At 34.6% G+C, this 22,023-nt stretch overlaps 1 protein-coding gene across 1 annotated transcript; it reads left to right on the top strand.

Moving 5' to 3' along the window:
* The first annotated feature begins 13,811 nt into the window (after window positions 1-13,811).
* LOC103955278 (protein LURP-one-related 12) lies at window positions 13,812-14,937 on the top strand. The gene is made up of 2 exons (XM_009367156.3): window positions 13,812-14,138; window positions 14,384-14,937. Exons 1-2 carry the CDS (start codon window positions 13,914-13,916, stop codon window positions 14,792-14,794), a joined length of 636 nt encoding a protein of 211 aa, XP_009365431.1. The 5' UTR covers window positions 13,812-13,913; the 3' UTR covers window positions 14,795-14,937.
* Window positions 14,938-22,023: the final 7,086 nt, after the last annotated feature.

Here is a 22,023-nt window from a genome sequence, read left to right as displayed (position 1 = left end):
GTCTAAGCCAGTCCAACTTAGTCCCTGCAGCTAGTCCAGTCCGAGACAGTCCGGTGCAACAAACGCACCCTAAATGAATTAGGAAAAGGAAAATAATATGCACTTACGTCTTGTAGTTTAGCTCATTATGTGTTGTGTGTGAGACTACGCTCAACTCAAACTGAATCATTAGGGTTATCGTACCCAAATCAACAACGTTAATTTACTATGTGAATTGTGGTTGGGTAGTCCATATTTTGACCAACTACGCTATAACTAAGAGTTCACAATCACTATTCAAAAATTCTGAAATCAATCCCCTAATTTGGAAAAAATAAAAAAAAACCCTAATTTGAAATTTCACAATGGGTAACACTTACCTAGATGTAATAGCCTTGATAATGGGGGTTGAGGTTCATCCAAACCAAGATTTATTTTTGGCGGTGGAGGAAAAATAGGGCTGTGATGGTGGTGGAATGGTGGCCGAGCGAAGACGAGAGAGTGGTGGGTGGCCAGTGTTTAGCACGAGGAAAAGTCTGAGACATAGACGAGAGAGTGGAAGTTTAGAGGGACAGGGGGCTGAGTTTGAGAAGAGAAGAGAGAAAGTAGTCTGAGTCCTTGTTAAAACGAACGTTTGGAATTTAATCTCGACCAATCCAATGGCTAGAATTCTTTGGTATTACAAAAAATAGAGCGATGAGTAACCGATCTCCATACTGAACTTTCTGGATTTTTTTGGTTTCGGTTACCGAAATTTCGCGGATTTTCGGTTTTTTCGATAGTCAGTTTGGGACTTTTTGTGTCGGTTTCGGGATTTCGACACAAAAATTCACAACCCTAGAAATGGTGATCATATTAGTTTGAAGTTGTTTTGATTCTAAGTACAATTTTAATTATATCATTGCATAAAAATCTATGTCGAGAACAATTGAATTTCAAGTGGGCACAATATTATCGAAACTGGATTTAACCTAAATCACTAAAGAAAACCAAATAGAGAGAGTATTTGATTTTAGGCATGTGTCGTTAAGCAGGGTGAAACAACCGATTCAATAGTGTTTCGTTTATCCCCTAATTTTAAGGTTAAACTGAGCCTAACCACAGAAATTATTAGGTAGTACTGTACTACCATTTCATCTGTGACATCTGTTATACCCAGCGCCAGCGACCCTACCCCTCCGTCGCCGACAAGTCTCTATCCCAGTCCTCTGCCTCCACGGCTCCAACCCGACTTCAAGCCACTGGTGGCCATATCCTTATCTCTTCCCCTCTTTCCCGATACAGATTTCATCCAAGACTAATTCTAATTAAGAGAGTTTAGGGTTCACCCAATATCATTAACACATGAACTTTTTCTCTTACCGATTCTTCATAAACTACATAAAGCCAGTAAATTCACCCAATCAAGTGATTTCCTCATCAAAACCCACTGCAAGGTACTCACAAATCTGTAAGAGACGTCTTTTACTAACATCGCTGCCACCAAAGGTCCTCAGAAATTGTAGAAACGACACCACCACGATGATTGATGGATTGGGATTTCAAATTCATTGAGTTTTCAAATTAGTACACCAATATGATTAATCCACAAAACCCTTCGGTGGGTTTTCAATATGATTAATCCACACCAATATGATTAATCCACATGATTAGAAGTTAAGCAACTGTAACTAGTTTGACCTAATTGGAAACCGCCTAATCCGAACAAACCTTCTTATATTAGCTTTATTTTTTCCCACTTCCAATTCTCTTGATATGGAAAATTAAAGTAAATTAGACGACAATTTTTGGTAATTGACCTAAATCAGTATCAAACAAAACATGAAAATTAGTCTCATGCCTACTTCTAAGTTGCACCGTGTCTAACGGTGGTTTGGTTTCGTTTTGTTTGGTTTCTCACATCGGTTTGTTCAAACCGAATCTAATTGCAGCACTCCATGGCTGATTAATTTTTCTGAAATTTTCAGGTAAAACTGATCCAAACCAAATTGCACCCACCTCTGTGTTGAACAATAGCGGCAGGTGACGGCTATTGCCAGATGAACCGTCCGATGGTATCGAGTTGTTTCGACCTAAAACCACCAGAATTGCACAACCACGGCCAAACTAAAACCTAAGCGGCCAAACCAGCCACAATATCAGGAACTCGAAGTGAAAATCTTTACTACTATTTTCGACCGTTTTGAGTTTGAAAAAGATAAATCAGAATTTAGTGAAGTGGTGGTCGACAACCTTTGCAAACCTTACTCTTATTCTCTTTTAAAGTTAAAATGTAGGTGTTGTTCTTTGGGTGGAAACAACTCAAAAGCTGAGGGCCCGTGGCAAAGCGATGTGTTATGAATTATGATCACCAACTTATATTATTTGCCTTAATTATGAATTATGATCACCAACTTATATTATTTGCCTTAATTTTGCACCAGTAGAGATTCTGGAGAAAACAAAGGTGTCATAACCCTTGAGATGATGTGACACTTCAATTTAACTTTTCAACCACAAGCAAACGTCTTTTAGCATAAATATCATACCTGATACATGCGTATGCATGCATATGTTTGTGTGTGTCGTTTGAAAACTAAAATATTCTTTCCGTTCTCCCTCACACTAAATGTCAACAATGCATTAAGGCCCCAACTTTTCTCATTTTATATTTAAGACAAATATATAAATAAAAACAAAGAGAAATAATTTTGATTTTCGTTAAATTGATTAGAATAATATGTTATCTATTTGCGTTTAAATTCCAATTTCACTCCCCTAATATGTCGCTTACATCATATAAAACCAAATAGAATGCAAACAATGCTGACTGACATGGAAAGCCAATAAAGCAACAATCTATAAAATTGGAGCAGAATTGGACACACTCATACGGTCATGACAAAAGGAAATATATAACTGGTGGACTTGAGAATCTTAGAAAGAACAAGAGGAATAAGTTCAAACCTTGAGCTGTATCCAAAAATTACCTAGTTCAGATTAAATTAAACTAGTGGCCATAAATGTATGTGCAGAGGAATCAGATGCATAAAAAATTTATAGTTTATGGAGTGGGTTACCCATATTGGTACAGATCATTGCCAAAGATCAATTGGGAAGATAACTTACTTTTATATGTGAAATTCCGAGTTTGACTCGCTCTCCGCAAATATTGTTTTATAAATAAGGTGACAATATTGGTTGGGTGTAGCAGTTTCATATTTATATTTCGTTGTTATTATGATTTGTGCTGTAGACTGATTTTTAGACGTTTCAGATTAGAATCAAGGAACTCCATTTCATTATCAAAAATTTCTTCTAATTGCATGTCCAAATACATTTGAAATTTCAACATCTATTTCGACTTGGAAAATTTGGTACTTTTGGAATTTTTGAAAACTTTAAAACCTACATCAGTCATATGCCTGTGCTGAGTGCCCACATCTTATCTTTATATATGAAACGAGTCATCTACATCGTTGATTAGGTTTGAATAATTTCACTTGTCTATGTCACTATGGTAATTAGGTTTTAATAATTTCACTGTGAAGTTAAATATTGTTAATTGAATTGGAATCGGAACTGTGTACGGAGATATTTTAAATTAGTCACACACATTTGAGATATTATAATTCACTTGTAAAAAAAACCCCTTACGCAACGAAACACACATTGTCGCGCATAGTCACTTTGCACAACGAACTTTTGAACTTCGTCCCCCAAAGTCTTGTGTGACGAAACAAACATCATCACTCAAAGTTACTTTGCGCGACGAAATTTTAAACTTCATCGTGCAAAGTCTTTCCAAAAATAAAAAATTATTTTTTAAAAACCTTTGCGCGATGAAATCCAAATATTTCATCGCCTAAACCAATTTTTTATTTAATTTTATATTACAAATTTTAAAATATAGTTATTTTCATAATTTTTTTTTAACTTTGCGCAATGAATATCAATATTTCGTCGCCTAAACCCTATTTACTTGTGGTTTATTTCATTTTATATTTTATATTGTTAAACTAAATTATTTTCTTTGAGCAATGAATCAACATTTGGTTGCCTAAACTCTATTTATTTTAATTTATTTATATTTTAAATTGTAAAATAAAAAAAAATTGTTTTTTATTTTTATAAAAATTATTTTTTAAAATTTTGTGCTACTAACATATATTTCATCGCGCAAAATCCTTAAATTTGGGCGAGCGCCAAAAATGGGATGTGGGAATTTTAAAAAAAAAAAAATTTAAGACTTTGCGCGACAAATTTTTCGTCGCGCAAAACTTTGCACGACCAACACTTCATCGTGCAAAACCCTAAAAGTTTGGGTGGGCCCCAAAAAGGGGACGCGAGAAATTTTAGTTTTAAAAATTTTTTTAAGACTTTGCGTGACCAATATTTCGTCGCGCAAAGTGATACGGTTTTTAAAACCAAAATAACTCCTTCGCAATTTTCTCAATGTCTTTTCCTATTCTCTTACCTCTCTTCTCTTTCCCTTTCCCCAAATCTGACTCTCTCTCTCACACTCACTCCTCTCACTTAATATGTCTTCTCTCTCTCTTCCCTACCTCTCACTCTCACTTCTCTATCTCTCATCTCTCTCTAACTCTCTCACACTCACTTCTCTCTTTCATTCTCACTCACTGTCAATCTTGCCAAAAGGTATTTTCTCCCCAGATTTTAATTTTTTTTTCATTAATATGTGTTTTGGGTGTTAATTAATTGGGTTTGGTGTGGGGTGGAGTTTGGGGTAGGATTTTGGGGGTATGCCAATTTTAGAGGAGATTATGCCCATTTTTTGGTATTATTTTATGTTATTTTTTGGTTATTTGACCATGTTTATAATGTTTCTAGGAAATCGTTGAGACTTTGACGGCGAAAGTTGAGGATTAGGATGCTATCGAACCATATCCCTTGCTACTACCACCAGATTAGACTTGTATTAGGATTTTATTATTATACTTTGTTTATTTATGTGTACATACATATTTAATATAATATATATTATGGATAATTTGATCACTATTTTTCATATTCAATTTGATTTTGAATATGTCAATTCAAATTAAAGTAATTAAAAAAAATAAAGATACAATTAAATTAAATTTAAAAAGTAAAAATTCAAAAAATTTTGCACCATCAAATATTTCACTACGCAAATAATTACTATAATTAAATTAAAATAAGAGAAATAACAAAACAAAAATAAAATACCTCGCAAACAATTAATTTCGTCTCGCAAACAATTAATTTCGTATCACAAAATATTAAATTAATTTAATTAAATAAAAAGATAAAAAACCAAAAATTTTGCACTACGAAAATATGTCGTCGCACAAACCCTATCGTAACAAGTTTTGCGCGACCAATCATGCATGACAAAAATTTTGTCTCGCTAGATTTTGAACAATGAAATCATACTTTGCACAACAAATCTTATGTCGTCGCGCAAATTATATTTTTGTAGTAGTGTAAAGAGTCCACTCACTATAACACGAGCTCTAAAAAATAATAGAAAGTTTTAGTATGCTGAGAATATGGTCTGGTAAATCAAGTATCATAATATAAATTGAAGTTTGTATTATTACACTTGGTGTATTGTTCACGGCACACAAAAAAAATTTCCAAAAAAAGAAGCTAGGCACCCAATCAGTTGGCACACGAGAAAAATATAGCATACCCTTGCGAAATTTTCTTATTCCACCCTTGATTTGTTTTTCAATTGGAAAAAATATTAGGGAGATTATATTTTTGTACTATACTTATGTATCATCTGATTGATAATGATGTGTACATGTCATGTCAATTAATGAATTTATCTTATTTTGACACACCTCGAACCGGAATGTCCACTTGAACTCCAAATCAAGATGTGTTGGCCGATACCTGAAGGGTGACGAAGCCATAAAGTGTAGTGTAGTGGGAAAATGAAGTGAATAAATTTAAACCTAAAAGTGCCTAATCAAAAGAGTGCGTGGGTGAGTAGGATTAAACTCATTTCACACGTAATATCAGAGCATAAAACAATATAGTAACTAGGATGAGGGTTATACCACTGAAGATAATAATCTCCTGAGATTTGCCAGAATCCTCGTTTTCACGTAAGCACAGCTACTAAACCTAGAAGGGTGAAAAACAAAGTTGAGTGGGTCACAAAATAACATTTTGTAAAAACTTTTTCAAAAACATTATAACCCATTGCCGTAAAACCAAGTATAGTTTCTAAAAATATACGTACCACGTATAATAAGAAAATACTTACCGTAACCTGCAATGTCTCAAGAAAATCAATAACGTACAACTATCAAGGTAATTACAAGGTGACCGCAATCACATAATCTCGAAATAGTAAACACATCATAACGAATGCTCATCAACCTATGCTGACACACAAGTTCATATAGATAATTTATGAAATGAACAGGACTAGATGTAATCAATGTGCTCTAGTACTACGATTACGTGAAAGCTGGTGCCGAAGCGCGGTCACATACGAGTCGGAATTGCCGAATGAAATCTGTACGACAGGACTGACACCTAACTTGGATCCAAGGCGAGCAAACGGTACGGATGTGAACATACACGTGAAGGACTAGCCCTGGCCCTAGGGCGAGTACTAACACCAAGGTGCAGCAATAATAAGCAGATAACATAAATATAATCCTGCTATAACAATTCAATAATTCTAGTTAATAAAGTAACTTACTTGCGCATCCTGTAGGATTATTTTGGCATTTCACAATAGCACAATAGTTCTTGTAACATTAATTAATCCTAGTTGTAAAATATAATCATGGTATCTCACGCATACCTGTGAACCTATAGGGTTTAGAAATAATCTCCTAAATTCCGTCATTTTGCTACTTCATGTAATTTTAGTCTAAACAAAGCATACGTAGTAAATTCTTTTCAAAGTATAACTAGAAACTAGCAAGTACGCGTATACTTATAAAAAGAAATGACCTACTCACCTGGAGTCCACGCTACAACCCTAGCACGAATATTAAGGCGTCATGAACGATCGTCGTCTAGAACAATTATCAAATCACATCTCAAAAACACGTAACTTGCATAAAACACAACCCCAAGGACGTTCTAAAATGATTTGAAACCCATTGACCAAAAGTCAACCGTCGATCAAATGTCAACAGTAGGGTCCATAACCCTACGTAACTAGATCCGGAAGATCCATGTCTAGGATTTCCGATTCGTAACTTCCCAAGAGTTTCAATAAGCTTCTAGAACAACATCCTAAAGTTTCGAAACAACCCAACAGTCGGATCTCTGCCAATTGCCGAAATTAAGTGGTGGCCAACGTTTTATTTTATGAACTTACAAATTCAATTCGACTAGATCTGTACGTCGGATTCCCGATTTGTAAGTTCCTATAATCCTTAAATATTACGTACTATAACATATTAAAGTTTGGTGATGATCCAACGATTGGATCGTCAATTCATACAATAATCAATTAACAGCCAACTAGGCAGTCACTTACGAAACTATGCTAAAACATCGAAATTTCACTCAACGGGTGTCAAATATGGAATCGGGGCATCAAATTTAGCTTAGGTTGGTCAGGGGTGCTTTGGCCCACGCGTCGCCGCATGCGATGGTTGGCCATCCCATCCGCCGAAAAATTCAACTATTTCTAAAAACTACCAAATTTCACATAAATAAAGATCTCGATGAGTAGAATAAGTTTTATACCTGTGGCCAAGTACAATTTGGCCTGGAAAGTCTCCAAATTGACTCGAACCCGTCGGAAACCCTAAGGTGGGTGTTCTTTGATTCAACTTCCACGGTGTTCCAACGCCCCTACAACCAGTTGGGTCTTGTTCTTGGGTCCAAGGGAAGTTGATTAAGGGTGGTGGTGGGTGGTGAAACTCACTGGAACAGAGGAATCACTGTCGAACACCTCCGATGCTCCGGTGATGTTCTTCGCGATTTAGGACCAAAAACTCTTCTATCTTGGGCGGAGATGGAAGATGGGAGATTGTGGAAAAAGTTTCAGGTGGTGGATGGTGGAGTTTCAACGGAAAAAAATGGCGAAAATCGCCTGAGTTTGATCGGTTTGGGTGTGTGGGTGCACTACCGTGGGGAGGTTGGGAAGGTTTTTTTTTTTTTTTTTTTTCCCTTCTTTCTTCCTGATTGATTGACTCTCCTTCCTCCTAATTGGTCCCCTTTTCCCCTTATTTTCTGATTGGTCCCATACCATTTCTGATTGGCCCACAAAACTCTTACCTGATTGGCCTCATTCCCGCCCACAAGGTGGGTGTTTAATTAATTTAAAAACTAAAGTTTAGTAAAACAACTTCAAATGTCTGTAACTATACCGTTATAATCTAGACTCGCAAATAGTTTTCGTCTATACATTTGTAGTGACGAGTACTATGAGAATATGCTAAAAGAACAAGTCTTACGTCTCTTTAACCGATGGTCAACAAAAGCCAAAACTTTGCCTCTAGGGCATTTTCGTCAAGTCATATTTTTTTTTAAATTAATAAAATTGTAAATGTGGAAACAGGTTGTCACATATTTAATGTTGATTATGTACATCATTTTGCTACATATGATATCTTAATGTGTATAAATATATGATCTCTTTAACATTACTCCTTCCTCTTGAATAATGTTCTTTTTACCATCTAAATATATTATAATTCCATAAGACATTATACGTCAGATGAGGCAGACATCTACAACAATTAAAAAAGATATTGTGGCAGTTTAGATGGTGATAATCTCATAAAATAAAGTAAATATGTATTTTTTTTCACTGATAAAATTTTAAGAAAGTAATCAAAACCTACTATGTGAGGCATTTGTGTGAGGCTAACAAACTAAACGGTGGCGGGGAGGGGTGGGGGGTGGGGGGTGTGGGGGAGGGGGTGGGGTGGAGGTGTGGGGGAGTGGGCTAAACCTCACAATGAGTCAGTCATAATAATATGATTTAACTTCGTTTTTGGTGAGAATCAAAACTAAGACTTGATCTCATTTATAAGTAAAGAAGAATACTAATCTTTCCATTGTCATCTTGCTTCTACGTGACTGATGGTATACTCCCTCCTTCACAGGCAACTGGAAAATTGTCTGATGGTGCTCCAATCCCTCCTCTGACAATCAAGTCCAAGTTTTTTCAATTTGGATGGTTTTATGCCCCCCATACTATCTTTGGATTAGCGTTCTTCATCCAACCAACATCAAAGACAAATGTGAAAAAAGATTTTATACAATTAATCTTGGGTCTTCTCTTCCACTTCTGGGGAAGTTTCGAAAAGAAGATTGGATACAAGTGTATCTATCATTTTTGTTTTACCTTCGTTCTTCTCAAAACAACCGTTAGAATCATGACCACTTTTTTACTTTTCATTGATTTTAGTTTGCAACTACAAAATTTATTTAAAAATAAAATAAAATAGGATATAACGGTTAAGGCAAACAAAATATTCCTTACACCAGAACAGTCTAGGATTTTTTAAAACATGAATCAAATGAAAAGCATTTAGAAACTTCTAGTTATAAATGGATGGGCTTTTTAGCCAAATTAGTCTCTGAGATTTGTCTAACTCCTAATTTTGATCCCTAATATTTAAAATCAATAGAAATGGTTCATAAGATTGTTCACCATCAATCATTTTGGTCTATTGGTAAAAAATTTTGTTAAATAAGGATCAAAATAACAAAATTACCCTCAATTTAATAAAGGTTTTTTAGCCAAAGTAGTCCCTAAGATTTGAAATCGATAAAATTGACCTCTGAGTTTGTCCACTATCAATCATTTTAGTCATTCTGTGAAATATCTTCATAAAATAAGGATAAAATTACAAAAACACCCTCAATTTTTGTCAAATTATTTGGCCTATTTTTTATTATATTGAGGATAGTTTTGTCACTTGGATTTTTATTTAACATAATTTTTCACCAAATGATCAAAGTGATTGATAATGGACAATTTCATCGACTACTTTTATTGATTTCAAATCTCAAGAACCAAAGTGAGGAGTTAGACAAATCTCATGAACCATTTTAACTAAAAAGCCTATAATAAACAATAGGTCAAAATGAATTGACAAAAATTGAGGGTATTTTTGTTATTTTATCTTTATTTTATGGATATTTTTCATGGAAAAATGATTGATGGTGGATAAACTCAGGAATCAATTATATCGATTTCAAATATCAAGAATCAAAATAAGAAGTTATACAAATCTCATAAATAATCATTTTGGCTAAAAGCCAAATGGATGAGGATTGCATCAGCTAACAAAATGTTATGGACATCCTCAATACACAGACGCAGCCTTCAAATGAGGAACTGAAGTGATACTGTCAGTTTGCAGGCAATAATTCCATACACCAACCCCAATCAATCCACATATGTATCCCAAAGTCTTTGCAACCCGCTCGAGATAAACCGAGATAACTCAGTAGCACTCATTGAAAGCAGCCGAGTCATATGAATTTGATTCGAGTGCCCCACTCGCTCATTTGCCACAGATTCGTCTTAGCTCTTAATATTATTTGGGTCCATTCAAGATTATTCAGACAGAGACCACAGACTGACAACCCATGTAGGTCTAATGGCCATAATCCGTGCATAATTTAACGTAAATAACGAGAAAATTTTCAAGTGTGATGTGACGTAATATTCTAAACACTATTAACTTAATACAAATATTAGACGCTTTATCAAAAGGGATTTCAATTTTTAGGTAAAAATAAGAATTAGTTGTGAGGCTCACGCAATATCAAACTTCAACATTTGAACCGTCTAATTTTTTTAATTGCACTTTATAGATCATTCTTATAAAATATTAACAAAATCGAATATATTTGTAGCATCTAATTGAGTTCAAAGAAATTTATATATACTATGTTCTAAGAAATATTAAAATTTCATCATAACAATCAAATGAGTAAATGATTTTAGATTGAATTGATTTTTTTGCAAGAATGGTCTATGAATGAAGATTTAAAAAATAAACAGTTTGAATCGTTAAAATTTGATGTGATGTAAACCTTACAAACGATCCCCATTTTTACCGAAAAATAAGGATCTTTTTGGATAAAGCTTTAATATATAATATCAATTTATAAAATATAAATGTACTGCAACAAAATAAATGATTGATATACGATGGCAGTCAGTAACTCGCGTAATATTATTAAGGGGTTTCTTAATTTCAATTCTTAGAAAAGATTATTATTCAATTAAAACCTAAAGTTAGATTACAAGTTGAATAAAATTCTTTGAATAAATATTCACGTCATCATTAAAATTAAAATTTATACTTGTTATTAACATTTACTGCTTTTCTATTTCTAAAATGCTCCATAAATTTTAGGGCTGGTTTGAGGCTTTGATACTTTTTCAAAATATAGCTTATTTAAAAAAAAAAAATAATCTGAAACATCAAATGTGTTTAGCAAAACATAAAAAAAGAAAAAAAAGAAAAAAAAAGTGTTTTCTTAAAAAACTTCTATCAATGATGGTATAAAAAGCAAATAAAAGCAGAAGTAGATCTATTATGCTTCTCAATTTTTTTTCAAAGCATAGTGAACCATGGCCATTTAATGAAATTTTTAAATGGCAATTATACTCTCATATATTTTATAAAATTACAATCTTTGCCCCTGCAGTATTCTTTTCAGAAATTATTAAATCACATTCAATGCCATTTTTTTTTAATTAATTTAACATATTCATATCAATTTTATATAAAAGATTACCAAACACTAAAACATTGGTTTTTTTTAAAAGCACTTTTACAAAAAAATTTACTAAACACTCAACAACTTTATTTTACAACTGTTTATTCTCACATTACAGCATAAGCATCATTTTAAAAAGCACAGTAATACCAAACTAGCCCTTAGTCACTGATTTATGTTTGACTTTCTCTCCTAATAAATGAATCTAAATGATAAAATACCAAAAAAATATTAGTTACACATTTAAAAAGAAAAGGAAAAAAATGCAAAGAGATAAACTTGAAACCATTATTCAGAGCACATAGAAAAAAGTCAAAGTGAATATACATTGTATCTAATTATCGGTATGGAAGAATAGGTACGCAAGTATTTATATGGAAATATAGGTATGGAGGCATAGAAGTAAGTATTAATATGTAAGCATTGATGCGGGAGTATCGATATGGAAGCATAGGTACACAACTATTTATACGGAAGTATCAATTTGGAGGCATATGTACGAAAGTATTAATATGGAAGCATGGGTACGGAAGCATAGATACGCAAGTTTTTATAGCGAAGTATCGGTGTGGAGCATAGGTACGGAAGTATACATATGGAAACATAGGTACACAAGTATAGATATGAAAGTATAGGTACAGAAGTACCAATATGGAAGTATAGGTACAAAAGTATTGATACAAGGGCATCTGTACAAAATTAACGATACATAAAAGTCAAAACATATAGAAACATAATTTATACACAAACATATAGTATATATAGATACACATGTCTTACTCAACCGTGCTAAAGAATTCGGATGCATATATTGGCATGCATATACGCAGAAACATGGATATGGAATCTGTAGGGTTTCCGGACATATTATTAGATAAATTTAATTTGAATAATTAAATCACACAGCGGAAAATAATAAATAACATACAATATGTTATCCCAATATATATCTGGTTAGTTTAATTGATAAAGTAACAAATTAAGAAGTTGCAGAGATTAACAAGACGGCATGAAATTGTTACATGAGCAAGCTAAGTCCACTAGAGTTCATTACTTCAGTCTCTTGCACATGTATGTTGTTTGATTGGATCATCCCTATGTTTGCAATCTTCCTCTTTGTGATCAATCACGCAAAGCTCCCCAAGTGTTGAGCCTCAAAGAGTATCTACACTGATAAAACTAGCAATGGATGATGGAGTAATCAATTTGATGTGCTAGTAATATCACTCACTTGGTTAATGTTGGATGGGTACACACAACATGTTTTAGCTTTAGGGGTTTTCTCTCTTTTCTATGAGGGTTGGGATGGTTGGGGGTAGGGGTGGGGCAACATCGACAACATTGTTGGATTCATCACCCATTTTTCTAGTAATGGTATTGAGCTATTAGCCATGCATGACTTTAACGACGTGGACATTGATCTCTACCATGTTTATTTTATTTTATTTTTATTTTTTATAAATAATCTTTTTATTGCATTCTGGTAAAAGAACTTGAAAATTTGGGACGAGCATTTACCATTAAGTTTCATAAACAGGGTAGTAACTAGTAAGTTTCATAAATAGTTTGTATGAGGGACGTGCAAACCTACAATTAAGTTTCATAAATAGTTTGGGTGAGAGGCGCGCAGGTTCGCGCGTCCCTTTTTTTTTTTTTAAATATTAAAATTATGTCTTTTTTTATTAAAATTTAAGTTTTTTTGTTATTATTATTTTTTAATAGTTAATATCCATTTAATAGTCAACGGATGTTAATAATATCCCTTAAAAGTAGGAAATCAACATGCAACACTTTCCATTTAAAAATTAAACTAATGACACGTAAATAAATAAATTTAAAAATACTTAGGTAATTATTAGTCAAAGCGGTCTAATTAAATATTTAAAACACAGAAATATTTCATAAAAAATATATAAAAAGAGTGGGGCATTTTAATTTCCTCAAAATAGTAAAAGAGTGGCATTTTGTAAGAATATACATTTAATTTAATAAAAAGAATGAACTGATAAGTCCATGTGTGGCGGTGATAGTAAGTAAAACTCTGTGACAATAGTTAACATTATAATTTACTATAGTCTAAGTTTTCTCCCGTCCCTTTCTCTCAGTATAAATACTCCTCGTCCCCTTAACTTTTCTTACCTTCAAAGTCTCTAATATTCTTCTCTTCCTCTTCACAACGTCCATATTTCCCCACTCACGGATTCGCATCAGGCACCTCAAAACACCCAAAAATTCAGAAGAAAATGAAAGAGCGGGTGCTTGTGGAACCTGCGTTCGTATTTGATCAGGATACCCACCTCACCGTTTCCAAAACCTCCATCTTCTTCCCCGGCGACGGCTTCACCGTCTACGACTGCAAAGGCCAGATGGTCTTCCGAGTCGACTCTTACGCCCCCGACGCCCACGACAGCAGCGAACTCGTCCTCATGGACCCCCAAGGCCGCTGCCTCCTCACTGTACGCCGAAAGGTAACGTAAAAACAAAAAAGAACCTCCAATTACGCGAGTAGACTCACTGAGTTAACTCAGCGAGTTAACAGTTTTCGTTGCTTCCATGCACGTGCGCTGGAAATAATTTTGCTTTCCGATTCGAGAATTGGGTTTAATTCACTTCCGTTTTCGCTTGCTTATTTTGGAAACCCGTCCATGAAAACGATTTAACACCCAGTGAGTCAACTCGAGTTCTAATATTTTGTTGTTGAAAACTTTAACAGAGGCCGAGTCTGCATCAACGGTGGGAAGGCTTTGTGGGTGAGAGAACGGACGGCCAAAAGCCCATCTTCAGCGTACGGCGGTCCTCCATAATCGGACGGTCGAACGTGACGGTGGAGGTGTTCGGAGATCCAGGGGAGGAGTACCATATCGAGGGCTCGTTCGCGCAGCGCTGCTGCACGATCTTCAATGCAGAGAAGGAACGGGTGGCTGAGATCCGACGCAAAGTGGATGCCTCCACCCACGTGGTGCTCGGGAAGGACGTTTTCTCTCTCTGTCTCAAGCGTGGATTCGATGGGGCGTTTGCCATGGGAGTGGTGCTCGTGCTTGATCAGATCAACGGCGACGATAACGTTTTTGATGATGAAGTTGTGGAGGAGGCGGAACCCACCGCCGAAGATGAGAGAGCGTAGGTGCTTTGGAGTGGTTTAACTGTCACCTAAGTATCCGGAGTGTTCGGCGGACCGGTGGCCTCCTGTCTTTGGGCGTAGATCTCGATTGTATTTTGTTGAACTTTAATAATTTAAAATGTATAAAAATGTATTTTGTTATCTCACTCAAACGCTCAAGTGGGTTTGGGAAAGAGCACGTGAAGTGTCAAAATGATTTGCAGGGTTGACTATGGTGATGGCAAGATCAACATGTTTATTATACAAAATGGCAAAATCAACATAACCATCATATAAATCCTTGTTAATATTTTGTTCTGTCTTTTCCTTCTCTCCCCTTCCTACTTGGCGTCAAATTATTGTCGTGAAACAAGTTGGGTAGTCGACGTCTTTTGCCTTGCGAACACAACTAACACAACATTTTAATTTTAATTGGCACCTTCAACATAGGTTTAGGGCTGCAAGGCATGAAATTTTTCGAGTTTCCGGAGCTTTAGAGTTGAGTCGGTACAACACTATGGTTCTCTTCGAGATATTAGGAGGATGTAGATTCGTGATACTATTTTGTCCCTTTAATTATGATTATGTAAATAATTTTTAAAAACTCATGAGGAGTTTGCTGATTTTTATTTTTCTCTTCACAATCCCTTTTTTTCTTCTTTCAAGTTTTCGTATTGGTGTGTACGATCTCTTTGAGATCCATGTATAAAGGGGTATAATTGTTTGATTTATTGAGCCTACTTTACTTGGTGTTATGTATTCATGGCGGTGATTAGGTCATGCGGGTAGACTATAGCCATCGTACTCCCTATCTGAATACAATTGGATAGATTTTGTTCTCACATCTCTGTGTTACACAAGTTTAGCGTTTATATTGAACCTTGTAATCTTATGATTCACGGTTAGTCGATGTTGAAAGTCTGCTTATTGCAATTACTAATGATGTACTATGATATTTTTAAATCTAGTTTGAAATGACTATTTTGGACTTAAATTCCTTATGAATATATTTCTATAATGACCTTTTTCCAATTAATTAAATATTGTTCTATTCCAAACAAAAAAAAAAAAAAAAAAAAGAAGAAGGGTTAAACGTAATATTATGGCATCTTGAGTGGTAATTGCATGATTTCTCATTTGTAAGTCGGCATTCCTTCTTTTATAGATATAGTGATGTGTCATCATTTTACCATAGAAAGACATATTTGAACCCATTCACTTCCATAATCATTGTTTAAAGATAATCGTCAAAAAATTGATTCAATTTGAAAAAACTTTTAATCATCCATATGAATCAAAGAAATTGATAGTTCATTATGAGGAAGTTATTTGTTACCATAACAGTCAATTTGTTTAACACATATGAGTAGCTAAACAACCTCTTTAATTGAATGATTTTTTTAACAAACAATTTTTAGATGATAAAAGAGAATAAACAATTTGTATTTTGACGATTGAACAATAAAATGACAAATAGTCATTGTGTAAGTGAAGAATGATGCATGTAAGGAGCCAAGTATTGTGCATGCCAAATACTATAAATTTCACAATTTGGTTCTAAGTGATTTCATTTGCACCAAAAACTGGTCTAATGCCGCCACTTAGTATTACGATCTAGTTGTATCTCTCTTCACTTGTGAGTGAGAGGTCTTAAATTTGATTCTCCCCAAAGGCGAATTTGAACCACATTATGTTAGAACATTGTGAGACTTAAACCAATCCCTCCCCTTAGTATAAATAATATCATTTGTTAAAAAAAAAAATTGGTCTGATGACACACCCCGATTTGGAATGTCAACTAAGACTCCCTGAATCAAGTTGTGTTGGCTGCCACTTGGAGGGTGGGGAAGCTATAAAGTATAGTGATGTGGAAAATGTGAATAAATTTAAACCTAAAAGTGCCTAAAAACAAAAGTGCACTATGAGTGGAAATAAACCCATTTCACACGTGACGTCAAAGCATAAGTAAAGTACAGTAGAGTGGATTGAAAATCATACCATCGAAGCTAATCTCCAATACCAAGATTTACCACGAATCCTCATCGATACGAAAACTCTGCTACTAGAACTTGGAGGGATAAAAAAACAAGAGTGAGTGGGCCTGAAAATAACACTTTAATAAAGACCTTCTAAACGTTATAATCCTTGGCTGTAATACATGTATAGTTTCTAGGAAATCATACTATGTATAAGTATGAAATCAAATGTAAATCAATAGTAAATCCAGGAATATTCCAAATCACTACATATTGGCAGTAATATATAAAAAAAATTAGGTACTCATCAATCTATGATAACACACGAGTCGAAGTTGCCTAACGCAACCTGTACGACTCATAAATAAATGTGTGATAACACATGAGTCAGAGTTGTCTAATGCAACCTGTACGATAGTGTCAAAGTTGACTAGTATTGCAACGTGTAAGACAATGTCGGAGTTGCCTATTATTGCAACCTGTACGACAATGTCGGAGTTGCCTAGTATTGCAACCTGTACGACAATGTTGGAGTTGCCTATTATTGCAACCTGCATGACAGTGTCGAAGTTGCCTATCGCAACCTGTACGACAGTGTCAGAGTTGCATATAACATAAATAGAGTCAAGCCATAACTCAGTCATTTCAAATAACACCATAAACTCACCTAAACTTACCTGCACGTCCCGTTTTCACCTTAACACTTCCAAGCATTCACAACAATTATACGCAGGTAATATGTATATGGATATGCCATGATGCAATCTAAAACTCAACCATATCTTAGTATTTTAAAATCTATATTAACATGGCATAAAATGCATAAATCAATTTAAAAGCATTAGTGGAACTATCAATCATATATATACTATAAAAATGAAAAAACCCACTCACCTGAGGTTCGCACAACAACTCCCTAGCATGAATATCGAGGCGTCACGAACGATCGTTGCCTAGAACAAATATTCAATCATGTCTCAGAATTGTTATTGATAGAACACGTAACTTACAAAAATACATTTCCAAGGACGTTCTAGAATGATTTGAGACCCATTGACCAAAAATCAATCGTCGATCAAAGATCAACGGTAGGGTCCACAACCCTACGTAACTCAATCTGGAAGATCCTCATCTCGGATTCCCGATCTGTAACTTATAAAGATCCACATTATGCTTTTAGAACATCATACTAAGGTTTCATTATGATCCAACAGTTGGATCTCAGCCAATTGCAAAATTCAAGTGGCGGTCAACGTTTTATTTGACGAACTTACAATTCCAATTCGAGAAGATCCGTAAATCAGATTCCCAATCCGTAAGTTTCTAATATCCTCAAATATTAAGTACTATAATGTATTAAGGTTTGGTGACGATTCAACGGTCGGATCGTCAATTTCACATAATGTTCAAGTAGCTGTCTTTATCAAAACTATGTTCAAATGATGAGATTTCATCAATCAAACTTCACCTATGGAATTGGTGTGTCAAGCTTAGCTTAGGAAGGTTAAGAGGTGACTCAGCTCACGCACCGCCGCACATGGCAGTCGGCCGCCCCGATTTGCCTGAAAATTCAGCTATCTCCAAAAATTCTCAAATTTTATATTAATGAAGATCTCAAAGAGTAGAGAAAGTTTTAAGTCCAATTTGGTCGGGAAAGGCTCCAATTTCACTCAAGCCCACTGGAACCCTAAAATGGGTGAACTTCGATTCTTCTTCCTTGGTGTTCCAATGTCTCTACCACTAGTTGGGTCTTGTTTCTGGGTCCAAGGGAAGTTGATTAAGGGTAGTTGTGGATGGTAAAACTCGCCGGATGGAAGGAATCACCGTCGAGCACCTTCGGTGCTCTGATGAGGTTCTACACGGTTGTGGACCTAAAACCTTTTAAATTTGGATGGAGATGGTAAAGGGGAGGTTGTAGAAGATATTGCAGGTGATGGATTGTTGAATTTCACTTGAAAAATGGATGAGATTGGCTAGAATTCATAGCTTAGTAAAACGACTTCAAATGTCCGTAATTATACCGTTAAAACCCGGACTCGTAAATGGCTTTTGCTTATGCTTTCGCGGCTTCGAGATCTATTCGGAGACATTAATTGTGATTTCAAACGGTCAACAAAAGTCAAACATCTTCGCATGTAAGGGCATTTTCGTAAAATCATTACTTTAAAATTTATAAAATTTAAAATTAGAGATGAGTTGTCACATCTAATGCCTGATTTACAAAACTTATTTAATAACAATTTATACTTTGACAAAATGACCAAAAGAAAAATCAGAGAAGGAAGACTATAACATATTAAGATTTATCGAAAAAAACATATATATTAAGATCATGGGCCATGGCCGCGGGACAAAAATAATGAAGACTATGACATATTAAGGTCTCCATGGCTGTCGAAAGTTTTCAAGTAGTAGAACCTAATTAGTATTAGGAAATTTAAGGAATGAATTGCAAGCATAAAAGGAGTTTCATATAGGTCAGGTTAAGAATCAAAGCAATCGATTAATTGATGATTTATTTTGGTCATATCCCTTCATGAACAATTAAGTAATATTACTATTTAGGCTTTTTTTAAGATGTTAGAAATCTGTTTAAGTCTTCTTGAGTGATTCCTAGAAACGACCCTAAACGCACGAAAAAAGGCTCCCAAAAATCTTGGAAAAAACATGCTTTTGCTTTCGAAATTAGGATTTCGTTTTTCTCTCAAACCACTTGGAATTTCTTTACCAAAATTAAAATAGAATATCATATAAATATAAAGAATATAACCCAAGCAATAAAACAAAATATGAAAGGAAACAAAAACAAATTTTCACAAAGTAGGAATCCATGTTTTTTCAACCTTTCTTACATGGAATATATATATAAATAAATAGGAACCACGACACTATCCTACAAGCACCACCAAATGCTCCACGATGCGAAGAACCTCCGTGTACATCTAGGAACTCGAAGGATGTCGGATTCACTACAATATGTGAGTAACCCCACAGAGTTTCGCCTCCTAGTACCTAGGCCTAAAGTGATAACCCTAAAGAACTAACTAGAAAAATGAACTATGAGAGCAGAGAGCTTTTGCATAAAGCTAGATAATCAAACCTGGAGGATCACACTACTCCAGTCAATTAGAATAAAGCAAAATTAATGAAAAAGATTTGAAAACTTTGAGTTTTAACGACAAAATAAAAGGTAAAGTGAATAGTACCATAATTGACTTTTTATTCTAAAAATGTGGTTTTTCGTTAAAGTGAACAATACCATGAGTTTTTCGTTAAAGTTTCCGAATAATAATTGTCTGCAGTTCAAATTCATGGCATGGTTTGAAAATATTAAAAGATATACCAAAGGTAAATTTGATATTTAGATCACATACTTCAATATACCTTATGTACTATTTCTTGAATATGTATACTTTTAACTGCCACTATTTAGTACACAAGGACTTTTCTAACAAATTTTCCCTCTTTGCCTAATTGAGGTAAACTGACTTGTAACAATATTATACGACTATTATATGCCTACTTACGAAATATAGGCCACCAAATGAGTTGACTCATGCAGATATTTTCCAAAAGTCATACCCTATATAGCCTTGAATTCGAACCACAAACTTGAAATTTACACGATGCTGCTGACGTTTCAATTATGATGCTCATAATATTTCTAATTAAGTTACAGTTTACTTTATAAGAATATATTTATAAATTATACACGTTATAGTATGCATGAATCCCATACGGTATCATATATTTTCACTAGGCTGAGTAGCTAGGCAGTCGTATATGTGTGAACTCAAAGATTTGACAATGCGGACATTTTGGACATGTATCATGCATAGTCGTTATAATTATAAAACCGTAGTATATGAGTTAGAATTAATCAAAAGTCAAGCAAGACCAAGATAATTTGACCACAAAAAGAAAGGAAGGCCAGGATAAGAAGCCCACCACCTTCGCCCTTGTTTCCAACCATCAGCTGCAATCCCTACGAGCCCCGCCGTCGACTTCCGTTCTCACCCGTCTCTCTCTCCCTCCAGTTCTTTAATTTGACATTAGAATTAGGGGTTCTTCAATTTTATTCCCTCTTGCTGCCTCCTTTATTTAATTTTTCTGTTTTCTTGTTTATGTCGTCTGGTCCTGTGGTGGGTTTGGCATTTTATCTAACACCAACCTTTATATCACTAATTGAGTGAAAAGGAAAATTAAACAGGTCCTCAATGGCATTTATGCCCTACTTTGAATGCTTTAGTGAGAGCGAGGAGGCCAGAATTCAGGCTGGTGGACGACTCTTGCGTGGTGGTACGACGAGTTTTTTCTTTTTCACAAAATCTTGGATTTTCAATTTTTTGAGTAAGGGTAGAATTGGATTTAAACACTTATGAGGTAAACTTAGATGTGTAGTGGGGTGTGACTTAGAAAACTTCAATGATAATGCACTGTATTTTTTATGATCAAGTGTGATCCACGTTATATGTCGCTTCATTAAACAATTATGTACAAATTGGTGTAATATATATTAATTCTGAAAATATAGCAATATTGTAGCATGCCAAAAAAAAAAAATTTGAGTCCCAACTCAATTTTCAAGGGTTACTTGCTTTTTTGGAAGAAGCACTAGATATGTACTTGGATTTTTACTAAAGATTAATTTCAAAAACATTTTCATTAGATGCGCTTTTAATCATTTTAAAAACACTTCCAAATGAGCCTATAACACAAATAAAAAATTTCCCTCAAACTCTCGATTCTCAAATAAGCACACATAGCTTGATAATTTGAATTTTAAACATTCAGTTTTGTCTCCGAACAGAAAAAAACAGTTCTGAGCAATTAACATCAGTTACATGAAACTTGTATCACCGTGCAAACCACTTTATATCAATAGATCGACAACCTTGCATCAAGGTATAATCACATATACATCGTGTGAAGTTTCCTAATGGTTATAGTTTTATTCACCAGTTCACTTCAACTAAGTTCAAACTCTCTCCTTCTTTTAGTGTAATTAACATAATAGTATCGCTTATATTAAAAAAAAAAAAAAAAAAGGTACAATCACATGTACAACTTCAAAACAATCTACAGATAAAATGTTGGTTATTAACTTAAGTATTGAAGGGCTCTTTAGGGCTGGATCCCTGAAGTCTCTAAGGCCTCGTTTGGCAGCTCGTATAAGGAACCGGATAGTACTAATAATACGAACCTAGTTGTTTGGTGCATAATGTGTAAAATAACCACCGGATAAAACAATCCGGTCCAACAATTTTAATACACCCT

This window comes from the organism of the source record quoted next, unplaced genomic scaffold (assembly GCF_019419815.1).
Source record: "Pyrus x bretschneideri cultivar Hongxiangsu unplaced genomic scaffold, Pyrus_bretschneideri_v1 Contig20, whole genome shotgun sequence".
NCBI lineage: Eukaryota > Viridiplantae > Streptophyta > Magnoliopsida > Rosales > Rosaceae > Pyrus > Pyrus x bretschneideri.
The sequence above is the reverse complement of the archived record's forward strand: the minus strand, read 5'-3'. Positions and strand labels throughout refer to the sequence as shown.

What these genes read in the sequence shown, in the direction of transcription:
- LOC103955278 (XM_009367156.3), top strand. Translation starts at nt 13,914, where the DNA reads ATGAAAGAGCGGGTGCTTGTGGAACCTGCGTTCGTATTTGATCAGGAT. An exon ending in TCCTCACTGTACGCCGAAAG is followed by an intron (nt 14,139 to 14,383) that starts GTAACGTAAAAA and finishes AAACTTTAACAG; the next exon opens with AGGCCGAGTCTGCATCAACG.